This window comes from Botryllus schlosseri, chromosome 10, assembly GCF_051294905.1.
Source record: "Botryllus schlosseri isolate E-star chromosome 10, Bs_hap1, whole genome shotgun sequence".
Taxonomy (NCBI): Eukaryota; Metazoa; Chordata; class Ascidiacea; order Stolidobranchia; family Styelidae; genus Botryllus; species Botryllus schlosseri.
Window position 1 is genome coordinate 28375556 of NC_137245.1, and position 25794 is coordinate 28401349.

A 25794-nucleotide genomic window follows, 5' to 3' on the forward strand; every position below is an offset into this window, starting at 1 on the left:
GAGTCATATATATCCGGTAATATTCAACGATTTTGGAATCTGACGAAACTGTGGACTTACACTGTGCACTTACAAGCCACAATCTACGAAGCCACAATCTACGCGATCCATGTAATCGATATGTAATTCCACCAAATGTGCACGTCCACAAACATATCCGGCGGCCCTTATTCAATAACCATATACAACACAGAAAGAGAAAAATCGATCACCATCTGCTGTATCGAGATCTTGCAACGAAACCGAGCGTATGCGTCACGTCACGCATGGGCTATTATTATACGTGCCATCGTTCTTTCATCTTTCATAGCCGTCGCGAAAGCTTTGATACATTTCTCCAGAATATTCGAAAAGAAAATCAATACTTCGCTACCTATACACTCTCAACCCTATCAATATTTTAGGCATTTTTGAGTTTGTATTATACAAGTAATATATATTTCGTTAGAGTAGTGTTTTGCTGCAGTCTACCAAATATCGAATACTAGACTACCAACCTCGCTTGAAGAAAGAAGATAGAGTGATTCTTTACTTTTCATCCACCCGAGAAACATAACAAACAGAATGCAACATTGGTGGTACAGAAATAGGCATGAGAGAGAGAGAGAGATGATATTCTTTCTCGCCTGCACCATCGAGATGCTTTGGCGACGGAGTTGCGATGCGGCCCCATGAGGTCATCTAGTCTGCGCCCCCGTTTTTTTTCTCCTCCATGCTATCCGTGATTGCTGAGCGCCTAGCAGGATAGTTGCGGATACCATTTTTCGAGTCTTTGGTATGACCCGGCCGGGGATCGAACCCACGACCTACCGCTCGAGAAGCCGGACGCATAACCATTACACTATCTCGCTCGTATCAGATAGGAATGATATATGTGACATTGAAGGTTAACTAGTCTGATCAGACCCGCATCATACAGGTACAATTGTCTCTACACAGCCTGGCTGTAACAAATGTTGGTTAAAAGAGGGTATTAAAAAAAGAAAAAAAATATATGGTAGCACTTCATGTAGGCCTATGTATGGGCGACGTAGGGCAGTGTTAGTAGTCGTTAGTATGACGACTAGCGGTTTGACCATGGATGTGAATTTCTCCCATTAAGTAGCTCTCTTTTAATTATATTAAATTTATATTGCATTAAAGCTTAGATTAGGAAAAAGAAAAAAAGATGAAGTAAGTCCACAACAATACATAAAACAGCGCTATCACTGCAATATCATGTATTATTATGTATGATCTACTGCGATACTATAAAGACGTGTACTCACTTGGATGCTATACTAATTGCTGGACCCCTCACAAGTGTCAGTCGAAAATATTCGATTTTATTTCAATAAATACACAACAGCACAACGGACTCTATTTGTCTCTTCATTAGGTCTGCGCGCCCACTAACGGTTGTAGAACTAGTGCTCAAAGTAAACTTTTGTGTTATTGATGGTTCAGTTCTCCAGCATATAACGATTTAATAGGATACTTGATTTGTAACCTGTGGACCTATCCTGGAAGAAACATGTCGGATGAAAAGCCTGGAACTTCAAGTCAAGACAAGTATGTCAGATTTCAATTCCAGAGTCTTTGGGCTCAGAAAAACAACATAGAAGTGTACGATTAGTTGACCAAGACTATAGTTCAGTTTATTAATAATATTTTCATCAGATCAAAACACTACAAGACTGCGATACAATGCAAAGAAAGGAAAGTGCTGAAACGACTTGGAGTAGTCTTGGGAATCAGACACAGACTTTGGCCTAGGCAATGTAGGCTATACTGCCCAATGCAGACTGTATACTGCCTTTTTAAAGTAAGGCATGCCGTGTATGAAATGAGATATGATCAAAGCTGAAAGACGATTTAGTTTTATCAATGCTCAACATTGAATAAATAGTCCTAAATATTTACCGTAAAATGCAAATGGCATATGCCTCCTAAATGTTCAAAGTTCAATCATAGAATTGTAAGATGATCTGCAAGGTTTAAAAGCCAGACTGGAAACAGTGGTTGTTTTCGGCAATAAGTTGCAAGTGGCAGACGGGTTTCTTGCATAGAAGGCGAAAAATTGTGCGTGACGTTGCCACTAATTCCACTCTGGTTTAACAATGGCAGCTGAACTTTCTATAAATAGTCTAGGAGACATGTTTTTGTAGTATCAAAATTGTGATTTTCAATCTTTTTCTTCATATATTGTATACAGCAGAGGTCTCAAACTCAAATGTGCTTGCGGGCTGGATTTCCAGTTTTGACGACGCCGCGGGCCGCAACATTTATAGGGGTATTCTATGTCTTTCCAAGTATGCCTTATTTGGCAGGAATGAATTGTCCTATTGAAAGTGAGCCGATACAGCAGGCTATCAGTAAACACACATAGTCAAAATGTGATTTACTGTTCTATAAATTTAGGCCGGGCAAGAAAAGAATCATTACATTTATAACTATTTGAATAGAATTGTTGTTGTACTTTATATATATTAATTACAACATATAGAAACCATATGGGCTGACAAATGTAAGATGCCATCATAAAAGCTATCGGGTTATAATTTTTCAGCTACTATTAATATTTTGAATTTAACAGATTGATAATAGAGACTTATCCAATATCAAAACATTTTTAGGTTGACTATTGTAATTCCAATCAAGGATTCGGGTATACTTCTGATAAGTAGGTTATTAATCTCATGGCTAAATATCTTCAAATATAGGATCAGAAATAAATATAAATATAATATAAATATATTAATGAATGTGTCCTAGTGATTGAAATGTCGGAACGCCGAACGGCCCATTGTTGTTACATCGTTGGAGCGTACCACTACGGTACTCGGTACCTGTAAGTGGCCAAAATAACATGGTTTAGCGACCAAAGATGTAACTGACACATTGCCAATGGCTGCCATAACTACTTGCTTAGTTAGCGAAATACCAAGCTGCGAGCTTCTGATCTATTACTATTCCCCTGATACGCGATTAGTTTGTTACATCCATGATTCTAACAAATTCACGGCATTCCGAGTCACTCCGAGTCCCCTCGAGTCATTTTCGTTTTGCAATCGAGTTAGCCCGAGTCTGAGTAATTCTAAAAAAGGTCGCGTCCAGGTCCTACCCACAAATTTTAGTCACGAATCTTCTAAGGGTCAGGTTTTTTCATCATGAATTGGAAATGTGGCGAAATAGTGAATCTTCCACTGCATGGTAGCGTTTGCAATAGATAGGCCTATGATAGTAAAGTTAGATGAATAGTTTCAGGCTTTCGGGGCAATTTAAGAGGGGATTTTAACTTAATAACCTGAAAAGATATATATGGCACTAAAATATTTTCAAATTATTAAAAATCTAAAATGTCGTCGCGGGCCGCACCAAATGCTCTGGCGGGCCGCGTGCTTGAGACCTCTGGTACACAGCATACAGCACAGCCACACTGTGTGAAGTCAAGCTTCTTTTCCTTATTTTCCTCTGATTTTTCAATCAGCTCTGTGCCGGACAATTCTCTCGGACCGCAAGCATCGTCTGCACTGAAAACGTGGGAGCTCCAAAATGTAATGGAGGTTTGAAGACCATTTTTATCGTGTGTATCTATTTTGTCAATGTCACCATTAAAGCCTATTGATATATATCCTGGCAGAGTCATGATTGTGGCTAGCATTGATGGTACTCAAGTAGCATAATGAATTATTTTCTGGAAGAGTCAATGATTAATAGCTTTACCAAATTCTTCAACAAAAAAAGAATCTATAAGTTGACTTGACCAATCTTTGGGTCAGTCTTGGACATCAGGATAATTTATTAAAAATTATAGATCGGAAGCTCAGTGTACAGACATTTGCCATTCTTGTGCTTATGAGGATGAACTCTGATCTGATATGAGGTGAACTTGCTGTTGTATTTCGGTCTAATTTGGACTCTAATTTAATTTTCAAGTTTTTGTCTGAATTCACTCATTCTAATTCCAATCTAATATGGGAAAACGGTGTATCTATCATTCTAATTGTAAGCTAAAAAGTTTCTATTTGTCTTCTCTGTGTTGAAAGGTTGTTCAGTCTGTGGACGAGATTTACAAGTACGATCACGCTCGGCAAGTGGAAATGTCGATCGCAAAACCTTGGACCAAGGACCCGCATTATTTCAAGACCTGCAAAATATCCGCCCTCGCTCTGCTTAAGATGGTAATGCATGCCAGGTCTGGAAAGAATCTTGAGGTATGATGTTATTGCATTCGGCAATTTGGTGCCTTTATGATTGAGGTTCGCGAACTTGGAGTCACGCGCAAGGATATGTATCATGATCACTAGGGTTATACAAAAATAACTTTTTTGTCAAATTTTACTGGTTTTTCGACAAAATAGACCAGGGCCGGCCAACCCGTGGCCCGCGAGAAGGTTTTGAGTGGCCCGCGAGGTCATTTCCGAAATTAGAATTATTATCAAAAATGGATTGCACAGATTGTGAACGGGCAAGGCCAACCACAAATTTGATTAGTCTGCCGAAATACTTGAGATGTGATGACTAAAATATCAGTTCCTACGCATTGACAGATCCATGAACCAGTCACATTTTGGTAGATCTTCGTACACTACAATAAAGCAGAATAATTTGCGATAGGTTTATCAAAAGTAAAAATTTTCTACACGCTTCGCGCAACATGTTGTCACTTGATTTCTTGCTTTTAATATTGTTACCCCTTTGTGAAAATGAAAGAACTCCTAATGTAGCAGATTGAGTCTAGCTATATTCGCGATTACCAGACAAAGTGTCGTTCTGGATATGCGACCTTGCGCTTGCGCTTGCAGAAAGACCGTCGACTATGAAACCCAGGCACAAAATGATTGACGCGTGTTGGTCGAAGCTTTCGATATCGATATGTTCAGGCGCCCAATAGTCCAATCCTTACAACCTGAGCGCAGCGATACACAGCAGGCCCGCAATGCCGTCAAGTGACAATATTATTGACCTATGAACTTCGAATGATTTTCGCGCTTGGCGTGGCTAGTGGCCTGCGCAGTATTTCGTCAACCGAATGTGGCCCTTTGGCTGAAAAGGTTGGCCACCCCTGAAATAGACGAATTTCCCATCGTAAATACTATTCTTATGAAATCCCAAATTTTTAACACCAATAACTTGGCTTCTACTGATTGGAGTTGTGTCACATTTGCTATGGACCATTTTTTAACAATGTCATGTGGAATATATTTTTTAAAATTATTTTTCAATACATTTAAAAGATTTTGACTCAATTCGGTTAGCTGTATTTGAGTCAAATCTTGTGTGCAATGTTTTTTCGCCAACATAAAATTTTCATCGGATGGCCAGTAAATTTAGAAGAAAAATGTTATTTTTGAATAACTCTAACGATTAGTAGTGAAATTGTTCGCTTTTTTAAAATTAATTAACTTTTGGTTCTGTCATTTTTATCCGCTTATACACTGTATTTAATAATAGTCCGATTCATTTTTACCGATAAGGCGTCGTATTTTGTGATACGATTGTTGATATCCAATGTTCTTTCCCATTCTCTACTAGTTGCTGACGATTACCCCTGACGAGCGTCAGCCGAAAATATTCTGGTTTATTTCTATCTCAATGTACCATTCAATTGCATATTCACAGATTATGGGTCTGATGTTGGGGAAGATCGACGGGCCGAATATGATTGTTATGGATTGTTTTGCGCTACCAGTGGAAGGCACTGAAACTCGTGTTAACGCACAAGCAGCTGCGTACGAATACATGACGGCGTACATCGACAGTGCCAAGCAGGTGATAGACTGTACCAATTTCAAGCAATTTTAGTGCACAAGATAAGAAACCAGACAGCTTACACAAACCAATGGACTTTCTAAATGCACAACTAAAACTAGTCACTTTTCAAAACTCGTAACTAGAACTAGAATAACTTACTTTTAAATGCGCAACTATTAGCTTTTCAAAATGCGCACTAGAACTAGAACTATGGTACAGTGCTCCTTTTTCAAAGTATGCGACTAGAACTAGTCTCTCGAAAAGCGCAACTACAAGTAGAGCTAATCACTTCAAAACTCAGAACTAGAAATCACTTTTCAAAATGTTGCAAACAGAACTAGGACTACTCACATTTCAAAACTTGCAACTACAACTAAAACTACTCGCTTTTCAAAACACACAACTAGAACTACTCGATTTTGAAAACTGGCAGCTAGAACTACTCAAAAAACAAGTAGGCCTAGTTAGTTGATCGTCAGCTAGTAGTTTGTGCAAGTCTGCAAGAAATTGTATTGTTTCAGGTCGGCCGTTTGGAAAACGCGATCGGTTGGTATCACAGCCATCCTGGGTATGGTTGTTGGCTGTCCGGAATAGATGTCGGTGAGATAACAAGACTTTCATGGTCATAGCTAATGGACATATGCCGCAACTGCAAATTTCTAGACACACAGATGTTGAACCAACAGTATCAAGAACCCTTCGTGGCCATCGTGATCGATCCGACCAGGACAATCAGCGCTGGAAAAGTCAACATCGGAGCTTTTCGCACTTATCCAAAGGTTTTTATTAACAACATTTACCACAGAGTTGTAAATTGTAATCACTCGAGTCATGATTTGACTCGGAACTCAATTTATTGTTGACTTGAGTCATTTTCTTAAAAATGAGAAATGACTCGACTCGAGTCAATGTGTGTATTGACTCGATTTGTACTCGAGTGATTGCGCATGACCCGACCAAAGCACTAAGACTCCAGGCATTCTATATGACTTATAAATTGAAGTCACATATATCGGGGGGGATGATTGAAAAATAGGCCCAGAAACTGTCTTATCTGTTTGGACAGCTTCTTGGAGGCGCAGAACTTTATTATGCAATCGAATAGTATATTGATATTGAACTGAGCCCGCATATTTTCTGCTCCCACTCGTCAGGGGTAATCGTCAGCAACTAGCAGAAAAATATGACGTCACCAGCATGAAATTTCGAATCTGTATGAACAAGCATGTTTAGAGTGAGAAAAATGAGTGTATTATGGATTCGAGGCCTTCGATCCCACCCACTTGTTTCACAACAGTCAATTGAACTTGACTTGGAACTCAATACTGAACTAGTACTATGACTCGGACTCGACCCTCTACTCACTGACCTTGACTCATTGGTGAATTGAAATGACTCGACTTGACTCGAGTTCAAACTATAAAAGTGAGACAACCCTGTTACAAACCTGGCTTACCATATGTCATTTTTTGTCAAGAAATGTGGATGGTCCTCAATGGACGTTCAAAATGCCCAAATGCCATCTTTTTTCGCATTTCAATTCGAATTGATTATACTTTCAACAAGACTTTGCACAAGATGATGTACTTATTTCCAGAAAAATACGGTAACCAAGAACCAGGTCGAATTGCTGGTTTAAAAAAGGTTTTCCAACAAATTCTTGCTCATTATTGCAAACATTGACGTTCTCTTTAACATTTGCACCATTTTTACATGCAAGGATCTGTCTCAATTTTTCTGGTTCAAGTTCGAACTTAGTTTCGAGCATCTTGTTGACGGTTGTATATAATTTCAATGATGTTTCGTGTAAACATTTTACGAGCTCGCTGAAAATGATCACTCCTAATCACTCCTAATGGGAAAAAGTAAAGAAACCGCACAGTATTCATGGCCTGAATTTAAAAATAAATCTTTGTGCCTGTTTACTTCGTTTTTGTAACTTTTGCCAGCATCTACAAAGGAAATGTAAAACATCTCCCATTACTCAAACGTTAGAATTCCACTTTCGTTTCGCAAAATATGTCCTCTGTTTGGGTGCTGAAAATAGGGTAGGCGGTAGGCCTAACTACAACATGCTAGTCGCATTTATGATGTGATTATTCCTCGTTTCTTCAGGGTTACAAGCCTCCGGACGAAGGGCCTAACGAATATCAGACGATTCCTCTCAATAAAATTGAAGATTTCGGAGTCCATTGCAGGTATAGTTGAAAAATTCTTGTTGGAATGAAAGATCTCACAAGCAACAGGGCTGGCATAATCATTCGAGTCGTGAGAGATTGTTTTTTCGAGTACTGAAATGGTACTTTTCTTGCCACTAAGAATGAATCAAAGAATTGAAGTTTTGGTACTATCATTATTACAATAAATTCCACCCTGGAAGCTTGTAAACCTTGATTGGTCGTGTCGCAGCATACGAAACATGTGATGACATTTCTGTCAAGTCGTGAAGCACTGTCGCACAGGTATGATCACACAAATACCATATAATCTTGAATAGGAGGTTGGAAATGACAATATATTCTTTGTATTCGAATAAAAGGTACGTATTTGTACTGAATGATACTCTATTCAGCCATAGCCACTATGTTATGTACACAGAGCTTGATCTTGAGTGAAATTTCGCACAATTTTTAATTCCAGACAGTACTATTCGTTGGATATCACCTATTTCAAATCTGCATTAGACAAGAGGCTTCTGGAAAGTTTATGGAACAAATACTGGGTTTCCACTCTCAGCAGCTCGAGCTTGATCACGGTCAGTACATACAGTAGCTATGTGATGTAAATGTTTCTTTTTAATCTAATCTAATTCCTGATTTTCCTGAAAATGCGACAGGACAAATGTATCGGGCGAAACGAGTCAAGCTGGATGTACCGACATTTGCCATTCGCATGCTCTCGAGATTCAACCCTGATTGGTATCAGCTGAACTTGATTTTTGTGTATTTCTGTCTGATTCAGAACTGAATTAAACTCCCAAGTGTTCGCGAATTCAGTGCAGCTATCATTTTAATCTAATTCGGAAAGCTGCAGATTTTCAAGTTGCCTATCTGACGTAGGTCGTTGCCAATTTTCTAGCGCGTTGGTTCTAAAAATGAAAGTCAATCACGAAACAAGTTTGCCGATTTCAGTGAAATAACAAAATCTCTTTTAGAACCGCGAATACATGACCGGACAGATTTCGGACTTGTCTGAGAAACTGGAGCAAGCCGAGACTCAGCTCTCACGAGCGACCACTTCTCTGTACGCGTACGATGCACAGGACAAACGATACGAGGATAAATTGGCAAAGGCCGCAAAGGACAGGTCAGGCTCAACACATCGTTGGTGTTGAATCAAAGTAGCCAATGTCCATTCATTTTACACATTTTGTGAAAATTAATTTATGTAGAGTTTTCATCTTCTTTCGGCTGTATCTTGACCATGGTTAACGTTGAAACAATATGATAATGACAAACAGAAATATGGCCGAAAAAATATTAAAATTCACAAAAAATTGATAATCTATCAGTTTGAAAATTGGATCTCCAAATTTCTAAAAATGGACATAAAAGCTACTCTGATTCCACCGTGACGATACTTTTTAGGAAAAACGACTCTCTTTTTTACACAATGGATGTTGTAAAGTAGGAATTTGTTTTCGGTCGAGTTTGTATCAATTTCACGAGTGAAATGGTACTTTTTGTTTTTTGAAATTGTGACTTTTCGGAGTCTCCAAGCATATTTCGCCTGCTTGCATCACACAATTGACTATGTTTGTTGGTTATTACTAATTTTACCTCGAAATTTTTTTGCCAAAACCACTCTCTGAAATTTTCAAATTGGCCGACCTTCAATGAAAGCTCGATCAGATCTACTTTTGAAACTACTTTTCAGACAAATCCCATGCGAAGTGTCGTAATGAGGTTACGTTCTCTTGTTTCAGCAAAAAGTTGACGGTGGAAGCGATTCACGGACTGATGTCGCAAGTGATCAAGCATCAACTTTTTAATCAGCCTAAACCGGAATTGTCTTCGTGAAAATAGCTCGAAATGCAATGGAATCATGACAATATTCGCGGCCTTGTGCTTTATTTTGTCACAAGCACGAAAGCGTAGACCAACCGATCTCATGCGTCGTTGGACTACCGTATATATTTATCTCGAACATCTCAAACTGAAATGTGTTTCACACGAGAACGAGATTCATTCGGGGAGTTTTGCTTAAACTCGAGGCTTTTGGCGGCAGTGTCTTTTTCGTGAAGGTCGACTTCGTCGTGGTCGTCATAGGGTCAGATGCTACAAAAGAATATGTCAACTAAATGTATGACTTTGTTATCTAGTGCTTGACTGTTAAGGACTGAAGCGGCCCATGCCTTACCTCCTGAATATCTCCAGTTATGAGTCGTGGTCAGGGGGAACCTGCGTCGTCTAGGGTTCATTTTCCACGCCTCTGAAGTCATGAAATGGACGCCTTTCTTCTGTTAGGCAATGCATGGTGTTCAATATATTCTGATCTATCGCACGCGACTTTTCTGCTACCATTCAATAAAATGTGATTCGAGTCATGGGTGTGGCGATCAGATTGTATTAGGAATAGGAAGAAATGGAATTCAATTCCTAATTGAAAAGAAAAGCAATAACATCCAGTTCAAATCGAATAAAGAGTTGCTCGTAAGCACGAGGATTACTAGGGTCTGTACAGCGTACGGCAAGCTAGGCTCGTTTCACACCATACAGTTCTCAGCATTGCAGGAGGAAATAAAATTAGAGGATGAAAACATTTGACGAATGACTACAGACATTACGTTCTAATGAGTCTGATTAGATAACTGAACTTATCTAACGCCGGAATTTCTTACCTTCGTGGAAGGCAGCAGTATATACGAATCAATCGGGCGACCTGGGAATATGCAAAGATTCAATTATATGGCGAAGCAAACAAATAAGACTTGCGCCAAGTGTTGGATTTTCGGAATGCGCAACTAGAACTACTCACTTTCATTCGAAGTACTCACCTTTCAATACTCGCAACTAGAGCTAAAACTATACGCACTTTTCAAGACTTGCAGCTAGAGCTAGAATTACTCATTTTTCGAAACTAGCAACTAGACTAGAATCAGGCCTACTCACTTTTTAAAATTTTCAACTATAACAAGAACTAGGCCTACTCACTTTTCAAAACTTGCAACTAGAGCTACTTACTTTTTTAAAAGGTAACTATAGTAGCCTACCAGAACTACTCAATTTTCAAAATCCAGAACTAGAACTAAAACTACTCAAAAAGAGTAGTTAGTTGCAGGGCTGTGGAGTCAGAATTTCACACATATTTCCCTTCATGGAGTCGGAGTCTAAAACTGTTTAGCAGGCCGTGGAGTCGGAGCCTATTTAAACCTCCAACACTTACGTAGGAATCCTGGAGTCAACCTTGGTCGGACTCGTACGCAGGGCCGTAACAGCACTTCGTCAGCCTCCCGAATGTTGGTCTGGGGCTCCCCATATGCTGATAACTCGAACTTATGGGGGGCTTCGCCCCACCAGACCCTCCTCAGGGTATACGCCGTTAAACGCTACTTATCTGCTACATTGGGTGTCCGTTTAGACGTTTAGTGAGTTAGGTTTTCTCGCCTAAGCGCGCGCAGCGCGAGAAATTTCTATAAGTCACGACTGAATCGGTAAATATGATCGGAAATTACATTGCTATCAATTTTTATCCTCTCTCTGATCACGTAATCTGATTTACCGGTAGAGCTGAGTGAGGTGTGTTTGAAAAGGTAGAACTCCTCAGTAATAATTAAACATCCCCGAGTGTATACAAGTTGGCAGGAACGAAACAGCACTTCCTCAGCCCCCCCTCCAAACAAAAATAGAGTCTTGGGCTCCCATAAGGTGATAAACTGACCCCCCCATCACGTTGTTCGGTTTTGCAACGAAACTATAGTCGTGCCGTTTAGTGAGCCAGCGCGATGCGCGGAAATTTTCAATAATTCATGACGAAATCGGTCAATAATTGAGACCGGGAATTGCATATATATTGCTATCAATTTCTTGTCCTCTCTGCTCACGCAGGGCCGTAACAGCACTTCGTCAGCCCCCCCAAAGCTTTGGTCTTGGGTCCCCCATAGGGTTATAGATCTAACTTCTGGGGGGCTTCTCCCCCCAGACCCCCCTCCGGCGATACACTGTTTACCGCTATTTATCATATTCATTGGGAGTTTGTTTAGTGAATCAGACTTTGTCGCCTAAGCGCGCTAGGCGCAGAAAAATTTCTAGAATTCAGGATTGAATCGGTCAGTATGATCGGGAATTGCCTATATTGTTATCAATTTTTATCTTCTCTCTGCATGCTCACGTAATCAGATTTGCCGGTAGAGCTGAGTGAGGTGTGTTTGAAAAGGTAGGACCACTCCATTACTAATTAAACATCTTCAGGCGTATACCCGTTGGCAGGAACGAAACAGCACCTCGTCAGGCTCCCAAAACGTGGGTCTTGGGCTCCCATAGGGTGATAAAACGACCCCCCATCACGTTGTTCGCGTTTGTCACGAAATCATCTGTACTGTATTGTGAGCCAGCGCGAAGCGCGAAAAGTTTCGATAATTTATGATGAAATCGGTCAATCAGATCGGCGATTGCATATATATTACGCTATCAATTTATTTTTCTCTCTACTCACGTAGGCTAATTAGATTTACCAGTAGAGCTGAGTGAAGTGTCTTGAAAACGGGATGGCCCGTAAATAATAATTAAACATCATCTGGCGGGCGGACCCCTTGATATGACTTCGTTACATGATGTTATTTCGTGACTTTCAGTCTGCTATATCAAAACATATAGAATCGCCCAAACGTAGGCTTCTAAACTAAGAGACGCACACGATTTCAAATTGGTATTTCTTCACTGGCATAAATTTTTTCCCAGCGGGATGGTTGTCTTGTGAGGTTCAGATTGCAAAGACAGGAGCATTCGGCGTCAGTCATTTAGGCGCCTATGTGCAATGAAACCTATGTGTATTTTATATATAGAACGCAGTTTTCGGTCAGCATAAGGGCATAGACCTTTTCGGCCAAGGTTTTCTCGCTGCCGATCGTTCTGGCACACTTCTTGGAGTCGCATGTTATATGGCCTAAAACTTGATTGTAGGTCTTGGTGGGTCGTAGCGCGGTAATGGCCTAATACCCAATAACAAAGCTAAATGGCTTCTTCAATTCGCGCGAAAAAATTTTGAAAAATTGGCATAAATTTTCAAAAAATACTTTATGATTCATGCTAATAATTCACTAAATAATTTTGGACCCCCTTTGAGCTCGCCCCCCAAATTGGAGATTTGGGGTGCGGCAGTTACGGTGCTGTGCTCACGTAATCATATTTACCGGTAGAGCTGAGTGAGGTGTCTTTGAAACCGTAGAGCCCGTAAATAATAATTGAACATCTTCGGGCGGGCGGACCCGTTGGTATGACTTCGTTACATGATGTTATTTCGTCACCTCCTGTCTGCTATATCAAAAACACAGAATCGTCCAAACGCACTAAACTGGAAGATCACACGATTTCAGATTGGTATTTCATCACTGGCATATAATTTGTCCCTGCCGAATCGCATTTGCTTTGTGAGGTTCAGATTGCCAAGACAGGAACATTCGGCGCCAGTCATTTAGGCACCTATATGGACAAGTAAGCCTATATGTATTTCGTATATATAACGAAGTTTTCGGTCAGCATAAGGGCAGTACTTACGGGTTACGGCCAAGGTTTTCTCGCTGTCGATCGTTCTGGCACATGCACTTCTTGGAGTCGCATGTTACATGGCCTAAAATTTTAAATGTCTTGGTGCGTCGTGGCGCGGTAATAGTCAACGCTGATATGCCCATTTCTATAAATCTTGTGTATTTTTTCTTGAGGGAAGAGTACCCAATAATCAAGATATTTGGCGACTTGAAATCGCGCACAGCACGAAAATTTTTTGAAAAAGTTGCATAAAGTTTCAAAAAATATTCTACGATTTATACTAATTCACGAAATCATTTTGGGCCCCCTTCGATCTCGCCCCCAAACTCGGGGGTTTGGGGTGCGGCAGTTACGGCCCTGCTCGTACGCAACCCATTTGTGTTGCAGCGATAAAATTGTCTGACTCCACAACCTTGGTGGTTAGTTGACCGTGACCATCAACAAACTCGTTTAGCAGTTTCCACAAGCCTCAACGATTAGCCTACTTCATACTCACCAGTATTCCCGCAAGGCACAATCCCTTCCGCACATTTTTTTGCGTCTTCCGGCAAGAACATTCTCTGAGTTACCGGGATAGGCTCGGTGTGCTGCCACATTCTAAACGCTGATTGGCACGTGGAAATTGGCGTCAACTTGGGTATATAAGATGCGGTTGTGGGCGGGTGCGTGTTGCTCACGTAACACACAGGCTTCTCTCCGATACGTAGATAAACAGCCTGCGTGTAGAACACAGCACAATATTTTTGTAAGTTGTTGTTGTTTGAACTATTGAACTATTCATGGTGTTTGTCGACTACTAATGGTCATTTACACTACGCCAATTTTCATCATTTTATTTCGTAGCTGCCGACTAGTAGCAAGGCCCACTTCTAGACTTTTTAAAGACCGCTTGCGCGGATCACATGGCGAGGAGGAGCCTAGATAAACCTGCAACAATTAAGTATGAATTCTGGAGTCGTATTGTAGCCCTACCATATTTTCAGCACCCAAAAAGAGGACATTTCGCCGGCAAGTAAACGAAGGACAATCGTTACGAGTTTGATGATGTCTTAAACTTCCTTGATAGTTGGAGGCAACAGTTACAAAACCAAAGCAAGAATTGTAAAAACAGATTTAAAAACAACAAATAAAATATATAATTTTCAGATTAAGTTCATGAATACGTTGCGATTCCCTTCACTTTTGCCGAAATGACGAATGATTGTTTTTAAGAAGTTTTAATATCTTCGAAATTATATACAACCGTCCTGCCATAATACTTCTTACTTTTTTCGACTGCGGATTGTGGCGTCTGGTAGGAGACGCTGGCCTTCGCCTTAGGACTTTGACCGCGACCTTCGCGCCGAACTGGTCTGAGTACATGGATATGCGAGGCTGCGCGTCGATCTTGGCGGCGAGGCTAAAAAATGCTTCGTGGCTCTTGACGACTTGCCGTTCAAAGCAGGATTGGACAACTAGAAAATTATCGGCTTTTCCGAATTAGATGACAATTATTGTTATAGCTACAAAGTTTTTCTCCAAATTGCATTGTAATCTACACAAAATTATTCAAAATTTGATAGCTAGAATTAAAAGTTGAATGATCTAAATAGTTTTTCCAAATTTGATTAGAATCGGGAGGATAGGCCTATATAGCTACGAATTTTTCTAAACCAAATTAGACTACAATTAGAATGATAGCTACATATTTTACATTAGATAATTGTCGCCACAGTTTTTCCCAAATTAGATTGGAATTATAGCTATACCAACATAGTTCTTTTTCGATACTAGATTAGAATTATTGCATTCGCAAAAACTTCGAATTCAATTCTGAATATGAAAGAAATACAATAAAATCATGCTCAGTTTATATCAAAGCACATAAGCACAAGAATAGCAAATGTCTGTACGGCAAGATGGCTCGTTTCGCACGATACAGTTCTGCTGTAGCATTTTCAGGACAACCGGATGTTAGAATAGAATTAAAATGAGAGCGAAGAAAGATTTCACAAATTAGATCACCGTTATGCCCGAAATAATAGTCGACTAGAATAATCTAGTTGCCCAAGTCTGGCTCAAAGCATAACTCACGGCTTCTCCGCGAATGGGTAAGCGTACGGCCTCTGTTTTCGGGCGATGGTCTTGGCGTTTTTGACGGTCTGATTGTGGCCAATGGTGTGGGGGAACAGCCGAAAATCGATGTGAGTCGCCATCACTGCAGAACGATCGGCCGGCAGATCGTTCTCCTTTTTTTGAAGACATACCTCTGATATCGAATATGCTCATTGTTACGCCACAATGGCGTCGTCAGAATCAATACTAGCTTATTTTGTTACACGCACCAGAGGATTTGTCCTCTTTTTTCAAGAACAGTGAAAAATGGTCCACCGAGGACGCCCAAATGTCCTCCTTTTTTATTTCGAGTTTGTTGTTTATATTTTTAACAAGACTTTTAGGCACGACGTATTTAGTTCCAAATAATTACTGTAGGCAACCTATTAGTTGGATAAGTTTCGAGAATCCTAACGGTTGTGAGCCTAGATAATCTCAACGATATTTCGTTTCAAGAATATCACGATTTCGTTTAAAATGATAATTCCTTACTGGCAAAGTTGAGCGAACAGCAAAACAGGCTAATCATGGGCTCCATAAAATAAATTGACTTGTTGTTTTTGTAACTTTTGGCGTCAACTATACCAAGGAAATGTAAAACATCATCGAACTCAAACATAACAATTCTATTTTCTTTTTGCTTGCCGGCAGAACATGGCCACTTTTTGAGGTCTGAACGTATGGTACTACGGTAAGTCTATACTAGGTCTACTACAAAATTACGACATGCATCAGACTTGTACAAAATACTGGATTTTCTAAATGGCAGTGGCTACTCGTCCGGTACCGGACGAATAATTTTCTCAGGCTATTCGTCCGGCACCGTGTGACGTAGGTCCGTTACTATGGAGACTGTATGCGTTTTTAACAGGCTTCGGTTTTGTATATTATTTATTCGCATTTCTGGTTACTGATTTGTATGCTCATAATTATAGGTCCGAGGGAAAGTTTACGCCATACTAATAATTGCAAATTGCTGTCATGAAAGTACCAGAACTTGACGCCCACCTTTACAAGATATGTTCACCTACGCTTAATGAAGTAAGAACAAGTAGGATACTGATTTGTATGCTCATAATTGGAGCTCCGAGGGAATGTTTGCGCCATACGAAGAGTTCCAAAGTGCTATCGATAAATAACCGGATGCAGTCAGAACACGAACGATTCGCTGAAATTCTTGCTGCCTCCACCTATTTCTGAACTCATGCAAGCGTCGTTGACCTAACCAATTGTACGTGAACTTGTACAGCTAAGACGGAATTGTCACCTCTGCTGTACTACGAGTACTCATACTTGATGTTGCTGCGCAGTAATGATTGGAATACCAACTGAGAGAGACTGTGCGTCTTTATTTTCATACAACAGAAATACAGAACAAATGGACAGCAGCAATGATCATACAGAAAACATGTGCATGCACAGTATTTGGTGTCGGTTGTCGGATAGGAGAGATCGATACAGCCTTGGAAGTCAAGTGGTCTGATAAAACCCGCATGAAACAAGTATATGGCTACATTGTCTCTGCATCATCCGTCTGTAACGAATTGTAGTTGAAAAGATGAAGAAAAATTAAATGATAGCAAACGAATGAATGAAGCAATGTCTGGGTGAAGAAAAATTAAATGATAGCAAATGAATGAACGAAGCAATGTTTTGTCGAAGTATGGCAACCGTGTTAATACGACTATCAGAGGTAATCAGATAGGTCAAGAGTGTTAATAGGACTATCAGAGGTAATCAGGCATGGCAAGAGCGTTATTACGGCGACAAGAGGTAATGAGGTATTTTTTTATAATCTGCCATACAGCAATTCACAGATGGTAATCCATTCAAAATGATAGGTCAGTCGATAGATCTCTTGGTTAGGTAGCTATTAAATGGGCCCAAGTAGATATTTACCTTCGACGAGGGTCTTGTATTAAGGGAGTGAACAACTTAAGCAGGTATGAAAAAGTAATCGAACACATACGACAAACTGTTAGAAAAATATTTGTGTATAACTTTCAATGTATATATGATCATTGGGTGTTAATCTGGTATGCATGCTGGCATTTCCGCACATTCCATATTGCAAGTAACAGTAAATGCTGTGCATACAATTTGCTGCTTCCAAGATATTTAAGCATTGATAGCGTGTTTTCACTGGGAACATCAATCATGAAAACTAACATTGAAGTACTTTCAATGTCAAAGTTGCCGCTACATATTTTTCTAACAGAGGCATCTTATTTTTTGCAGCGGCCACAGAACCATTTGTTTTGTTTCGGGGAAGTGTTTAGTCCAGCACATAGGAGATGATCCCGGTTGAGACAGGAGTCACAACGAATTGAATTGCTCTTTGTAAGTTGAAGGTCGCATACTCCACAGTACCAGTCCTTCTGACTATATTTACTTTGGAATGCCTTCATCACAGCAGCCCATCCATCATATGCGAAGTAATTCTTGATGCGGAGTATATTCACAGTCTCATCAAGGCAGCTGTTCGGGATGAGACGAGTGTCAGACGTGACAGACTTACTGCCCAATTTCTTTCCATACACTGCTTCATTAGTGTCCGATGGTGATACAAACCATGACAGCATCACTGTGAATGAGGCAGAAGTGAAATTTGCTGAGGTTCTGCATGAAATAAACTTACATCGGTCTCTGTATTTAGGATGTCTTTTTTTTAAATGGAACTGGAGCGTCACATTTCTTCTTCTTCGGAAGGCCAACCACAGTTTGTTCCAAGCCTTTTGGGCGTCCTCTTTTTTTCAGTTTTGATGGCAGATGAATGTTGGAAAGATCTGAAACAGCAAGATCAGTTTTATTATAGTGTAGCGAGATAAAGTTTGGATTAATTTGACACCAACCCGTGAACTTGTCTGGTGTCATGGTGATTTTGCTACAGCATACGGACACTGCTGGGGTGCTATTTTCTGCATCACAGACTTCGGGCACTGCTATAGTGCAATTGACCAACCAATTTGAAATCGTGTGCGTCTTTTAGTTTAGTACGTATGGGCGATTTGAATATCTTTTGACATAGCAGAGAGGCCACGAAATGTCATTACGTAACGAAGTCATTATACCCACGGGTCCGCCCGAATATGTTCAATTATTATTTACGGGCCCTACATTTTCCAAGACACCTCACTCAGCTTTACCGGTAAATCTGAATACATGAGCAGAGAGAGGATAAAAACTAGACAGCAATATTTATGCAATTCTCAATCATATTGACCGATTCAATCATGAATAGTAGAAATTCGTAGGCAACCTACAATAAATTCCAATAATATAACGGTGATTATGCATTAGTTGTCATTTATTGAATCATCAGATCAAAATGAAAAAATATAACGGTGATTATGCATTAGTTGTCATTTATTTACTCTTCACTATGAGATACTGCCCATTCTCTGATGTACCAAACCTGATATGAGCTTGGCACTCTTTACGGAAAGTGCTGCAATGAAATCGTGATACGTTACCCTGTGTTTCAAGCGTAATGCACAGCATGTGTGGCAGTGCCGCTGCTCGTAGTCCAGTAGCGAGCTAAAAAGGGGGCACTTCTTCGTTATTCTCCACACATCGAGAAGTGATCCCCATGAAACCAATGCTTCCCATGAACATGTGGGGTGGGGGATATTAGGGTCGGGTGGGTTAGGATTGGGGTGGCGGGGTTGCGGTTGCATGTGTGGGGTTAGGATTGGGGTGTCGGCACGCGTGGGGTTAGGATTGGGGTGTCAGCACGCATGGGGTTAGGATTAGGGTGTCGTAAGATGAGGTGGTGGGGTTGCAGTTGCGTGTGTGGGGTTGCGTATGCGTAAGATGAGGTGGTGGGGTTGTGTATGCGTAAGATGAGGTGGTGGGGTTGCAGTTGCATGTGTGGGGTTGCGTATGCTCAAGATGAGGTGGTGGGGTTGCATGTGTGGGGTTGTGTATGCGTAAGATGAGGTGGTGGGGTTGCAGTTGCATGTGCGGGGTTAGGATAGGGGTGGCAGGGTTGCGGTTGCATGTGTGGGGTTAGAATTGGGGTGTCGGCACGCGTGGGGTTAGGATTAGGGTGTCGTAAGATGAGGTGGTGGGGTTACAGCTGCATGTGTGGGGTGAGGTGGTGGGGTTGCATGTGCGGGGTTAGGATAGGGGTGGCAGGGTTGCATGTGTGGGGTTAGAATTGGGGTGTCAGCACGCGTGGGGTTAGGATTAGGGTGTCGTAAGATGAGGTTGCATGTGTGGGGTTAGGATTGGGGTGTCGGCACGCGTGGGGTTAGGATTAGGGTGTCGTAAGATGAGGTGGTGGGGTTACAGTTGGATGTGTGGGGTGAGGTGGTGGGGTTGCAGTTGCAGCTGCATGTGCGGGGTTAGGATAGGGGTGGCAGGGTTGCGGTTGCATGTGTGGGGTTAGGATTGGGGTGTCGGCACGCGTGGGGTTAGGATTAGGGTGTCGTAAGATGAGGTGGTGGGGTGTCATAGGAATGGGTTGGGGTTTAGGCTGAGGCTAATCCAACCCTAATTTCACGATGCCAAGACTACAAAATGCTCATGGGGAACATTGCTTATTGATGTTCATGTGGTTGTGGACCCGGTGGAAATTCCGTATCATACGTAAAGCTTACTTACCGTTGGTTAGGTCGAAGACCCTTTTATTTGATCTATATTTTTGGCCTTTTTGACCTATATTCTTGGCTCTGAAATCTGCGGCCGCCGTGGATGCAGTGAAAAGATATCTGGCCATACTTGAGCGCATCATTGAAATTTCGCCGAGTGATTCGCTTTCTTACTGCATCGAGCGTACGTGAATCTCTCTTGTAGAGCTGGACGTAATTTTCTTTCTGGTATTTCTCCAAAGCACTTTTTAAGTCTTCGTAAGAGGCGAACTTACTCTCGGAATCCATGCCGCAGTTACGGCCGGGCATCCCTAAAAGACGGAGAAGCGGAGGCAGCGGAGACAGCGGAGGCAGCGGAGAACGGACCCTAAAACGCGGAGACAGCGGAGACAGCGGAGAGAGCCAAAATGCCGATTCCTAAAACACGGAGATAGCGGAGGAAGCGGAGAGCGGAGCTTTCAGTCATTGACCTTTATAGACACGCGCATACGCAACTCTAAAAGGTGTAGACGGCGGAGAATAACGGAGAAGTCAGCCATGCGAGTTTCAGGCCAATTTGGTGACTGATTGCCCATCGATGAGACGACATAGCGGACGGTTATATAATATACTGAAAGCGGAGTTCGGGGCGTAGCGAAATATATTTCGAAACAGCAGAGAATAACGGAGAATTCAGCCATGCGAGTTTCAGGCCAATTTGGTGACTGATTGCCTATCGATGAGACGGCATAGCGGACGGTTATATAATATACTGAAAGCGGAGTTCGGGGCGTAGCGAAATATATTTCGAAACAGCAGAGAATAACGGAGAATTCGGCCATGCGAGTTTCAGGCCCATTTGGTGACTGATGGCCCATCGATGAGACGACATAGCGGACGGTTAACTGAAAGCGGAGTTCGGGGCGTAGCGAAATATATTTCGAAACAGCAGAGAATAACGGAGAATTCAGCCATGCGAGTTTCAGGCCAATTTGGTGACTGATTGCCCATCGATGAGACGACATAGCGGACGGTAATAATATACTGAAAGCGGAGTTCGGGGCGTAGCGAAATGTATTTCGACACAGCAGAGAATAACGGAGAATTCAGCCATGCGAGTTTCAGGCCAATTTGGTGACTGATTGCCCATCGATGAGACGACATAGCGGACGGTTATATAATATACTGAAAGCGGAGTTCGGGGCGTAGCGAAATATATTTCGAAACAGCAGAGAATAACGGAGAATTCAGCCATGCGAGTTTCAGGCCAATTTGGTGACTGATTGCCCATCGATGAGATGACATAGCCGACGGTTATATTGCCATAATATATTGAAAGCGGAGTTCGGGGCGTAGCGATATATATTTCGAAACAGCAGAGAATAACGGAGAAGTCAGCCATACGAGTTTCAGGCCAATTTGGTGACTGATTGCCCATCGATGAGATGACATAGAGGACGGTAATAATATACTAAAAGCGGAGTTCGGGGCGTAGCGAAATATCTATCGAAACAGCAGAGAATAACGGAGAATTCAGCCATGCGAGTTTCAGGCCAATTTGGTGACTGATTGCCCATCGATGAGATGACATAGCCGACGGTTATATTGCTATAATATATTGAAAACGGAGTTCGGGGCGTAGCGATATATATTTCGAAACAGCAGAGAATAACGGAGAATTCAGCCATGCGAGTTTCAGGCCAATTTGGTGACTGATTGCCCATCGATGAGATGACATTGCGGACGGTTATAATATACTGAAAATTGCTAATAAACCGAACGATGGAACCGATCAATGAGACGACGTATCGGACGGTTACATAATATATTGAAAGCGGAGATCGGGGCGTAGGGGAAGATGTTTCGAAACAGCGGTGAAAAACGGAAAAGTCAACGATGCGAGTTCCTGGCCAATTTGGTGTATTTCGAAGTATTCGACAATATATAACCGGCACATATTTTTTCGATCTTAGAACTTCAAATTCACTCAAAAATTTTTCTAAAAACCTGAAACTGCTCAGCGGCGTACGGGGTCAATCCTGACTTCATATCTTTACTGTATCATTAAAACCAAATCCGTGCGATTAAGGTGCTGGCTGACTTGTTGTTTATGGTATCGGTAGCGAGTATAGAAACCCGTTTTACACTCTGCTCAATATAAATGTAGCAATACTCAGACTCCGAACACATTATCCAGTCTGGCTAAGACCGTTAAGGCGTAAGCTTATATTCCCTGGTAAGTCCTCGTCGAAATTGTTGGCAAAGCGACGGAATGTATTGATTTTATGAGATTATTATATCCTTTGATTATCGCGGTTGATACATTTAGCGACGTTTAAAACGCCAATATGTACTTCAGCAATTATGTGACATTATGTGGCCCGAGTCTTCGCTAGGTATCGTGTACATTAATATAGGAAAGATACGGTTGGAATTAGCAATATGACGTCACGAGGTTCACGTTCGTGTTCACACAGAACCTTTCAAAATGGTTCGCGTTCACACGAACCCGAACCTTTCAGAGGTTCACACCATCCCTATTATTTTTGCTTTATCACATCAAGTTGTTCAGATATTATATATGTTGAATATTTCTACTTTTTCGGGGTAATCAAGTAGATTTGGGCTATTTCCGGTACTTATTGAAGTGGTAATGTTTCGCAATCACTTCAACATCTACCTGAACAGTATTCTGGATGAACTAATTACTAGGGATGGTGTGAACGTGAGGTTCACGTTCGCGTTCTGTGTGTGAACCTCGGAAATTTTGAGGTTCGTGTTCACAACAGAACCTTGGTAGGTTCTGCACTGTGAACCTTCTTCATATATTGCAATTTTCACTTCATCTTTGGTTCAAATTTCATCTTTGGTTCAAATTTATTGCATTTCAACTGCGGGCCACTCTATGCATGGCACAGGCAGCATAAAAAATCAACACGAAACGAGCATGCACCTTGACAATCTCAAATATTTTACTTGCGTTGTTACAAAAGTTTGCTCGAAATATCCAGCTTTTCGTTCCTGAATATTTAGTGACTATCATTGCTTTGTGCTTAACCCGCAATGACATAACATCAAGAGCGAAATACACTGCATGTATAGTCAGCGAATGATGCTTATTCAACCAATCAATGAGATTGATATCGTTTTCTGATGTAAAAATCTGGCGGGCGTCGGGGTCAATCTTGACTTCATATGTATACTGCATCATAAAAACCAAATCCGTGCGATTGGGGTGCTGGCTACTGTTGTATAACTTGTTAGTGGGTTAATATTGGTAGCAAGTAAAGAAACCCGTTATACACTCTGCTCAATATCCATGTAGTAATACTCAGACGCCAAATACGTTGTTCGCTCAGGCCGAGACCGTTAAGGCGTAAGCTTATATTCCCTGGCAAGTCCTCGTCGAAATTGTTGGCAAAGCGACGGAAGATATTGATTTCATGGGATTATTACATCATTTGAATGCCTAGTTGATACATTTGGCGATGTTTAAAACGTGAATATGTACTTCAGCACTGTGCCATTATCCGGCCCGAGTCGTCGCTAGGTATCGTGTACGTACATGTAGGCTACAATACATTAATATAGGCATTAGGCAATGACTTAATTCAAATAAAGGGTTGAAATTGGCAATATGACGTCACGTGACGTCACGAGGTTCACGTTCGCGTTCACACAGAACCTTTCAAAAAGGTTCGCGTTCACACGAACCTGAACCTTTCAGAGGTTCACACCATCCCTACTAATTACATTTGCAATTAGGTTTTTGTAAAGTAGAAAGTAGTTCAGTATAATATTCCACAACTATCATCAGTTAAATTGTCATACGAAACGCGGCCGCAATGTCATCTTATCGATGGGCAATCAGTCACCAAATTGGTCTGAAACTCGCATGGCTGAATTCTCCGTTATTCTCTGCTGTTTCGAAATATATTTCGCTACTCCCCGAACTCCGCTTTCAGTATATTATAACCGTCCGCTATGTCATCTTATCGATAGGCAATCAGTCACCAAATTGGTCTGAAACTCGCATGGCTGAATTCTCCGGTATTCTCTGCTGTTTCGAAATATATATTTCGCTACGCCCCGAACTCCGCTTTCAGTATATTATAACCGTCCGCTATGTCATCTCATCGATGGGCAATCAGTCACCAAATTGGTCTGAAACTCGCATGGCTGAATTCTCCGGTATTCTCTGCTGTTTCGAAATATATTTCGCTACGCCCCGAACTCCGCTTTCAGTATATTATATAACCGTCCGCTATGTCGTCTCATCGATGGGCAATCAGTCACCAAATTGGCCTGAAACTCGCATGGCTGAATTCTCCGTTATTCTCTGCTGTTTCGAAATATATTTCGCTACGCCCCGAACTCCGCTTTCAGTATATTATATAACCGTCCGCTATGTCGTCTCATCGATGGGCAATCAGTCACCAAATTGGCCTGAAACTCGCATGGCTGAATTCTCCGTTATTCTCTGCTGTTTCGAAATATATTTCGCTACGCCCCGAACTCCGCTTTCAGTATATTATATAACCGTCCGCTATGTCGTCTCATCGATGGGCAATCAGTAACCAAATTGGCCTGAAACTCGCATGGCTGAATTCTCCGTTATTCTCTGCTGTTTCGAAATATACTTCGCTACGCCCCGAACTCCGCTTTCAGTATATTATAACCGTCCGCAATGTCATCTCATCGATGGGCAATCAGTCACCAAATTGGCCTGAAACTCGCATGGCTGAATTCTCCGTTATTCTCTGCTGTTTCGAAATATATTTCGCTACGCCCCGAACTCCGCTTTCAGTATATTATATAACCGTCCGCTATGTCGTCTCATCGATGGGCAATCAGTCACCAAATTGGCCTGAAACTCGCATGGCTGAATTCTCCGTTATTCTCTGCTGTTTCGAAATATATTTCGCTACGCCCCGAACTCCGCTTTCAGTATATTATATAACCGTCCGCTATGTCGTCTCATCGATGGGCAATCAGTAACCAAATTGGCCTGAAACTCGCATGGCTGAATTCTCCGTTATTCTCTGCTGTTTCGAAATATACTTCGCTACGCCCCGAACTCCGCTTTCAGTATATTTTAACCGTCCGCAATGTCATCTCATCGATGGGCAATCAGTCACCAAATTGGCCTGAAACTCGCATGGCTGAATTCTCCGTTATTCTCTGCTGTTTCGAAATATATTTCGCTACGCCCCGAACTCCGCTTTCAGTATATTATAACCGTCCGCAATGTCGTCTCATCGATGGGCAATCAGTCACCAAATTGGCCTGAAACTCGCATGGCTGACTTCTCCGTTATTCTCCGCCGTCTACACGTTTTAGAGTTGCGTTTGCGCGTGTCTATAAAGGTCAATGACCGAAAGCTCCGCTCTCCGCTTCCTCCGCTATCTCCGTCTTTTAGGAATCGGCATTTTTGGCTCTCTCCGCTGTCTCCGCTGTCTCCGCGTTTTAGGGTCCGTTCTCCGCTGCCTCCGCTGTCTCCGCTGCCTCCGCTTCTCCGTCTTTTAGGGATGCCCGTTACGGCCCACAGTTCCGGAAATCCCGGTACCCATTCTGCAGTTGCGGCATGCTTACGCCGGACGAATAGCCTGAGGAACTTAATTCGTCCGGTACCGGACGAGTAGACACTTCCTTTCTAAATACGCAATTAGAACTAGAACGATGTACTT

General features: G+C 41.6%; 2 protein-coding genes and 2 long non-coding RNA genes across 5 annotated transcripts; 2 read left to right on the forward strand and 2 right to left on the reverse strand.

The window, feature by feature from the left end:
• The first annotated feature begins 1393 nt into the window (after positions 1–1393).
• On the forward strand, positions 1394–10280 carry LOC145448096 (COP9 signalosome complex subunit 5-like). Its single transcript, XM_080326414.1, has 10 exons — positions 1394–1551; positions 3470–3545; positions 4029–4196; positions 5605–5754; positions 6258–6336; positions 6400–6515; positions 7852–7934; positions 8377–8491; positions 8891–9042; positions 9662–10280. Exons 1-10 carry the CDS (start codon positions 1514–1516, stop codon positions 9753–9755), a joined length of 1071 nt encoding a protein of 356 aa, XP_080182540.1. The 5' UTR covers positions 1394–1513; the 3' UTR covers positions 9756–10280.
• Positions 9790–15674, reverse strand: LOC145448097 (uncharacterized). The gene is made up of 6 exons (XM_080326415.1): positions 15516–15674; positions 14709–14841; positions 13939–14158; positions 10577–10617; positions 10096–10195; positions 9790–10013 (listed from the first exon to the last, which is right to left on the reverse strand). Exons 1-6 carry the CDS (start codon positions 15635–15637, stop codon positions 9904–9906), a joined length of 726 nt encoding a protein of 241 aa, XP_080182541.1. The 5' UTR covers positions 15638–15674; the 3' UTR covers positions 9790–9903.
• A 620-nt stretch (positions 15675–16294) lies between these two features.
• LOC145448099 (uncharacterized) lies at positions 16295–19821 on the forward strand. The gene is made up of 5 exons (XR_013917810.1): positions 16295–16577; positions 17775–17988; positions 18983–19305; positions 19476–19599; positions 19745–19821. It is a non-coding gene; the product is annotated as an uncharacterized LOC145448099 (long non-coding RNA).
• On the reverse strand, positions 16866–18906 carry LOC145448098 (uncharacterized). Of its 2 annotated transcripts, XR_013917809.1 has the most exons (3): positions 18389–18741; positions 18175–18322; positions 16866–18120 (listed from the first exon to the last, which is right to left on the reverse strand). It is a non-coding gene; the product is annotated as an uncharacterized LOC145448098 (long non-coding RNA). The 2 variants fall into 2 exon arrangements; XR_013917808.1 differs by having other exon boundaries at positions 16866–18322; positions 18389–18906.
• Positions 19822–25794: the final 5973 nt, after the last annotated feature.

What these genes read in the sequence shown, in the direction of transcription:
- LOC145448096 (XM_080326414.1), top strand. Translation starts at nt 1,514, where the DNA reads ATGTCGGATGAAAAGCCTGGAACTTCAAGTCAAGACAA. An exon ending in AGCTCCAAAATGTAATGGAG is followed by an intron (nt 3,546 to 4,028) that starts GTTTGAAGACCA and finishes CTGTGTTGAAAG; the next exon opens with GTTGTTCAGTCTGTGGACGA. An exon ending in ACATCGACAGTGCCAAGCAG is followed by an intron (nt 5,755 to 6,257) that starts GTGATAGACTGT and finishes GTATTGTTTCAG; the next exon opens with GTCGGCCGTTTGGAAAACGC.
- LOC145448097 (XM_080326415.1), bottom strand. Translation starts at nt 15,637, where the DNA reads ATGGCGACTCACATCGATTTTCGGCTGTTCCCCCACACCATTGGCCAC. An exon ending in TACCCATTCGCGGAGAAGCC is followed by an intron (nt 14,842 to 15,515) that starts GTGAGTTATGCT and finishes AGCATTTTTTAG; the next exon opens with CCTCGCCGCCAAGATCGACG. An exon ending in TAACTGGAGATATTCAGGAG is followed by an intron (nt 10,014 to 10,095) that starts GTAAGGCATGGG and finishes ATTCTTTTGTAG; the next exon opens with CATCTGACCCTATGACGACC.